The sequence below is a fragment of the Acomys minous genome (assembly GCF_964271855.1).
Source record: "Acomys minous genome assembly, chromosome: 14".
Classification (NCBI taxonomy): domain Eukaryota; kingdom Metazoa; phylum Chordata; class Mammalia; order Rodentia; family Muridae; genus Acomys; species Acomys minous.
This window is the reverse complement of record NC_140496.1, coordinates 35,145,273-35,151,661: the sequence shown is the minus strand read 5'-3', so window position 1 is coordinate 35,151,661 and position 6,389 is coordinate 35,145,273. Positions and strand designations below refer to the sequence as shown.

The 6,389-nt window shown below is 54.6% G+C and overlaps 1 protein-coding gene across 2 annotated transcripts; it reads left to right on the top strand.

The window, feature by feature from the left end:
- Positions 1-239: 239 nt before the first annotated feature.
- On the top strand, positions 240-6,061 carry IRX6 (iroquois homeobox 6). 2 transcript variants are annotated; one of them, XM_084757795.1, is made up of 6 exons: positions 240-1,002; positions 1,956-2,207; positions 2,842-2,951; positions 3,129-3,442; positions 4,160-4,762; positions 5,633-6,061. In XM_084757795.1, the coding sequence occupies exons 1-6, from the start codon at positions 958-960 to the stop codon at positions 5,635-5,637; spliced, it is 1,329 nt and encodes a 442-aa protein (XP_084613921.1). In that variant the 5' UTR covers positions 240-957; the 3' UTR covers positions 5,638-6,061. The 2 variants fall into 2 exon arrangements, with proteins under 2 accessions (XP_084613921.1, XP_084613920.1); XM_084757794.1 differs by having other exon boundaries at positions 5,630-6,061.
- The last annotated feature ends 328 nt before the right edge of the window (positions 6,062-6,389 follow it).

Genomic DNA, 6,389 nt, shown 5'->3' with positions numbered 1-6,389 from the left:
AAACTTTGGTGCAGCAGGGAGGCAGAGATGGGTTGGAGGCTGGTCCCGCGAGCCGCTGCTCTCCTCCACCTGCTCCGGCTCTCCCTCCTCCCAGCCTTCGCCCACCCCACTCCCCCCCCCCCCCCGCATCAGACTCCTCATCTCTCCTCTCCCTCCTTTTCCGCCCCCCTCCCCCTTGCCTGACTTCCCTACTTTCCTCCGGGCTCTTCTTTTGTATTCTCTCCTCCCTTGCCGCCCAGGCTTGCGTCTCTCCTCCTCTGAGCCCGGGCCGCAGGGGAGGAGGCGAGCACGCTGCACCCTGGGCCCCAGCGGCTCGCAGGGAGGCGCATCTCCCACTTCTCCCGGGGAATTTGGATAGGGTCTGTGTGCGCGCGCGCGTGAGCTGGAGGCGAAAGCTGGTAGGATCTAGCGGCGAGCAGAGGGTCAGGGTCTTTGACGTTCCTCGCCCGTTGCACAAACCTAGCAGAGCAAGAAAGAGTGTGCCTGAGAGTGCGCGCGGGCACACGGGCTGGCTGCCCTTAGCACGCTCGGTGGCCCGGGGCCCCGGGGCCCGAGGTCCCCTTTGGCGGCCCGGGATTACCGTGACGTCACATTGAGCCTCTGGCCACCTTGGACTGGGACACCTCGGGAACCTCACAGTCTCACACCGCGCTGCATCTCACCTCGCCACCGCGCGCCTTTGGCACCCTGCGCCTTCTTCCTAATTCTGCCATCCCATGGGCCCCTCTGCCTTCTGGACCCCACAGGCCGCAGGGGTGCCTTCCCAATCGCAGGACCCGACAGTCCAGCTACCTTTGGCTCTGCCTCCAGTCCCTCTCAGCGGCCCAAGAAACTGGAGCCCGGCACCTGCAGCCCTATAAGGAAACCAGACGTCGCGCAACTGGGGTCATCGAATAGCCGAGCTAAGCGGGGGACTCGAAAGGAAAGGGGGAGACGAGTCCCAGAAGGCCAGCTGCTATGGCCTTCCCGCCCTTTGGACATCCGTATGGCGGCGCATCCCAGGTGAGTAAGTGCCTCATTAGAGGTGGATGGGGGGTGGGGGGTAGAGGGATGCCCAGTTCGTGTGCGCTGGCCCTTGAGCTTTCTCTTCTTCGTGACCAAGGGAAGTCAGAAGGAACAAGGACCGGGAAATATTACCACCGCAACCACTGACATCCTGATGCCAGTCTGAGAGCTTTCACTCCCGAGTGCCACCTGAAAATGCGGGCACTCTAACCTCGCTCTCTGCACGAGGTGGGTGGGATCTGAGGGATCTTGCAGTCAGGGTCCGGCTGGTACAGATTTGTGAGGTGTCCAGGGGACTCTCGGGAGAAAACAAAAGCGTCCCAGGCCAGAGCGGTGGCACCGCACTGCTCATTTTTTGAAGTCTGCTCCGATCCCCCGCTCCTTTCTAAGCTCTCTGCTTCTGCTTCCCTCCAGTTTCCAAACCAGACTGCTGTGCGGTGGGGAGGATTTCCTTGGAGAATTCTGAGGATGCACATCACTGTACATACATACATACACACACACACACACAGGTTTAGTGCCAGGTGGACCTTTGACCTGCCATGGGATTTTGGATAAGTCCCCTATCCTGACTGTGATGGCTTCTCTTTTAGTACAATGGGGGCAGGAATGAGACGCTGATGGTGGTTTTGAAAGCTAACCTTTAAGCCAGCTTTTATAGAATCCCATGAGGAGGGGCAGGGATTTGGTCTCATTTCCAGAAGGTCTCTAAGGCTGTGGAGCCTTAGCAATGGCCTGGGTGCATCTCTAAGAGGAACTTCTGTAAGTTGCCCCCAGAAAAGCCCCATCCCAGCAGTCAGCAGAGGGTTCTGCACCTCGTGGTATTTGGTTACTAGAAGAAGGAAAGCATTGTGCCACTAGCTTCCTTGCTACCCTTCTCTGGCTAGAGCAATAGATGGTGCCTGCCTTTGGAGTTTAAACTTCTAACGACTCCTTTCCTGTTCTTGTAGTTTCTGGTGTCTGCAAGTTCCAGTGCCACTTGCTGTGAAACTGCCCCTCCTCGGTCGGTGTCAGATGTGGCCTCAGCCTCCACCTCTGCCTCTACTCTTTGCTGTACACCCTATGACAGTCGGCTGTTGGGCAGTGCTCATCCAGAACTGGGGGCTGCCTTGGGCATTTATGGAGCACCCTATGCAGCTGCCCAGAGCTACCCTGGGTACTTGACCTATGGCCCAGAGCCACCCCCACTGTGTGGTGCACTGGTGAGTAATAGGATGGGGGCCTGGAACTGCTCACTTGAACGTTGGGGTTTGGGAGGATGCAGAGGTGAACTGTACTGTGACCTTGTTGGAGGAAGAAATCTAAATGGGACAAACAATGCTGAGAAAACAGCACAGTGGGTAAGGACAAGTTCAAGCTCACAGCACTTTACAGTTTGCAGAACTGTAAACCATTTGCACTTCTTTTTAACTCTGCAAGGTAGGTAATTCATCGTTGCCCCTGACTCACAGGGGTATAGTTGAGGTGCAGAGAGGTTCACGTAACTTACCCACAAATCAGAAGCATGCAAGAGTCAGGAATATTTCTCCCATGATGATGCTGGGGAGGGCCTCAGCAGGTGTGTATGGGGTGAGGAGCCCAGAAGCTGCAGCCATTGAAATAGCTGGTACTCAGTCACTGCTTATTCTGTCCCTGGGACTCTACCAAGTACTCTACCAGCATGAATGACTTTATTGCCTCAATCTTAATAAAGGAGAAACTGAGGCACTGAGGCTTTAGGAAGCTATGTCCAACATTGCACAGCCAATGCAAGGGGTGGTGATAAGGTGTCGCTCCTACAAGGGTACCTATATTCTTTGCCTGTGTGATCCTGAATTCTCTTTTCCTCTCCACTAGAATCCCCAGTATGAGTTTAAGGATGCTGCAGGAAGCTTTACCCCAAGCCTGACCCAGCCAGGGGCTTATTACACCTATGAGCCAACTCTGGGGCAGTATCAATATGACAGGTGAGAAATTGAGGAGCAGAGCGTGGTGGCTGGCCTCCTTTGGTATTCCTCCATCTCCTGCATTCTCCCTAGGGAAAGAAGGGAGGAGGGAAAACAACTACATTTCCAGGCACCTGGACTCTCTACTGGCCAAGCCTGTAGCTCCTACCCTGACCTCTGAGCCCTGTCTGCCCACAGGTACGGTGGAGTGGAGTTGGGCAGTGCTGGCCGCAGGAAGAATGCCACTAGGGAGAGCACCAGTGCACTAAAGGCCTGGCTCCATGAGCACCGCAAGAACCCGTACCCCACCAAGGGGGAGAAGATCATGCTGGCCATCATCACCAAGATGACCCTCACCCAGGTGTCCACCTGGTTTGCCAACGCCCGCCGGCGCCTCAAGAAGGAGAACAAGATGACGTGGGCTCCCAAGAACAAGGGTGGGGAGGAGAGGAAAGCAGAAGGTGGAGGAGAAGACTCTCTGGGCTGCCTGACCCTGACCGGTGACACCAAAGGTACAGACCACCTGCCCACCTGCCCACATTAAACATCAGATCCAAAGCCGCCTGTGCTACTATAGATTTTCTTTTAAAATGCTCCATTTATCCTTGCCTCAGGATGCATCCCAAAGCCCAGGGCCTTTGCACAACGCCTCACAGAGAAAGGTGGTAGCTAAGGCTTTTCCTCAACTCGAAAGTGTCCTCTCAGAAAGACTTCCCACCTTCACTCAAGATCTCAAGTCCCTCCTGAGTTCCGTTTTGCTCGCTTCCCATTTTCTGCACTTTGTCCCTGCCAACCCCTCTAGAAGGCCATCTCCCCTGGAAGTCGTTTTTTACTGCTGTAGTTCCTAGATGTCTCATGTCAAAATGATGCTCTGCACACGTACATATTTGCTGGATTAAATAACAGGACACCGTGTGTGCTGAAGTTGAAAGAAAAGTGCCTCCTCCTTTTATAGCCGAGAGACTCCCGCAGTGCAAAGTAGCCTTACCATGGCTTAGCAAGGGGTCCAGAAGATCGGAGGGGCAGGGCGGGCGGGGAAGTGCGGAGAATTGCTCCCTTGGGGCAAGCAGCCAGCATTGGAGCTAGGGAGAGCAGCCCGTTGGTGGCAAGAGAAACGTGGTAGTGCAGAGCCCGCGAGCGTCTTGCTAAAAGCTTCTCTGGGTAGGACACTCCCGGGAGTTTCCCTAGAGAGTGCTAGGCTTTTCTCACTAGCTCTTGATTTCCTACAGATGCTACTCCCACTCGGGAGGCCCAGGGGCTGCGGCTGAGTGATCTGGAAGACCTGGAGGAAGAGGAGGAAGAGGAAGAAGCAGACGAAGAGGAGACAGCGGCCTCAGCAGCCCGCAGGCTGGCCGATTTTCAGAAGAGCGTGCAGTCTCTGCCTGCGCCCTGCTCTGCCACTCAAGAGGGACGCTTGGAGAGCAGAGAGTGCTGCCTGGCGGTACCCGGCTTCTCTTACACTGAGACCCGATCAGAAGAAGCTGACTTCACTACAATGCAGCCAAGCGGCCCCACGATGATCGTGCACTACCCAAGCGGCCAGAAACACCGCATTTGGTCCTTGGCTCACACAGCGGCAGCCAACGCTGTTGAAGGTGCTCCCCCAACTCCGCCCAGGGCCCAAAGTCCAGAGGGCCACTTCATTCCCAGACAGCCCAGCTCCATCAGGCGACTGCTGGCCCCTAGAGACTCCAGAGGAGAAGAGGATTCTTGCACAGCCAAAGCTTTTGGAAACTCCACATTCGCCCTGCAGGGGTTGCCACTGAACTGTGCGCCATGCCCGAGGCGGAGAGAGCCTGAAGTGCGGTTCCAGTATCCATCAGGAGCAGAAGGTAGTAGGACCCCAGCGATGCTAATAGTGCCTGTCCAACAGATACTCACCTGTCACCTTCCCCAGATCTAGGGGGAGACTGTCCACAACACTCTCAAAGTCTAAGCACTCTCAAGTCTAAAGCCAAATCATAAGAGAGACGGGGGGGGGGGGGGTCCTAAAATCACATAGTCTTTAAAGAAATGGGCAATCTAGCTCCATGCAACTGCCTTATAAATTGCACCAGGCATGCAGGTCTCTCTCTCCTCTTGGCCTATGCCCGTTTATATGACTAGTTGGCTTCTGCTTGGCTAGTTCTAAGTATGTTCTAGAGTCGCTCTGGCTTTGGGGTGTCTGAGGGTGTGGGGCCATGCACACTGTGAATTAGTGGTCAGTCGCTGCTCCTTCTGGTCCCCTAAAAGACCTGGGCAGTGCAGACATTCTCTGCATTTTACAACTTGGAAGCCAAGGACCAAGCTATCCCTGGGGGATACTTCCAAAGGTTTGACGCCCCCCCCCCCAACACACACAGCATAGCAAGACATTTAATGTCCCACTCCTCTGATGTGCCTCTGATGAGGGCCTGGTGAAAGAAAACTTCACCACCAACACAAAGGGACATTCCTTAAGCACTAGGTAGCCTCCAGCAATTAGTTGCATCAAAATTCTGGTTTTTGTAGTAATTTCTCTCAGGATTAGCTCTTGGCTTAGAAAATTGGGTTACATTGCTATGTTGAATTTATAGATAACTATCCCAAGCATTGCCTCTGACAAGCAAATTGCCTCTAGACCTTGGCTTCCCCTGGGGTGGGACACAGGCTGACCTCTGATTTTTCTAGAAATTATGGTCAAGTGGCCTTCGGGTTTTAATCAACCGTTCCTCTCTCAGCAGGTTAGTGCAATGGCTGCGGTTTGCAGAAGAATTTTGGAAACAGCTGCTTCTGGATTCACCTTCATATTAAGAAGCTTCCAGGCCTTGGCAGGGGCGAGGGAGCTCTCACTTTGCCTAAGACAGACACACACAGAACCATCCCAGCATCTATTCTTGCACACGAGGCTGGGGCTGGCCAGGCAGACATGCACCTAATCAGACTTGGATGGGGAGATTGCAGGACACCTTGGGGGAAAGCCCTGTGTGTGAGCAGTGTACCTTGACCAAGTCTCTGTCCCTCTTCTGGTTGGAGGGCCTAAACAGCATCCCCGCTCACCCACCCCTGCCTGGCCTGCTCACTTTGTAACTTCCTACCTGGAATGGTCCCAAAGGACTGTTTGTGTCTCCTTTCCCTTCCCAGTCCCCAGGCTGTACCTTAAAAATAACCAGCTGAACCCACAGTGTGCAGCCTATCAATGCCAGGGACCCTGGGAGAGGGCTGGTGGAGCTGGAGTGGGGGGTCGGAATTGCCACAAAAGGCTTCTGGGGACAGGGTTGGGGCCTGCCAGCATCAGTTGTATTAATCAAAGGGAGCCACACCCTCAATGCCCAAGACATAGACACTTCTGAAACTGTACCTGCCAGCAGCTGAATATTTGCTGAGAAGTAACTTTTGTTCCCTGGGGCTGTAAACTTACCACCAAGGGAGACTTGACATTCCCTTGGCCCACTTCACTGGAATGCAACGGTGAAGTGGGGCAGCGCTGAGGGGTCGGTA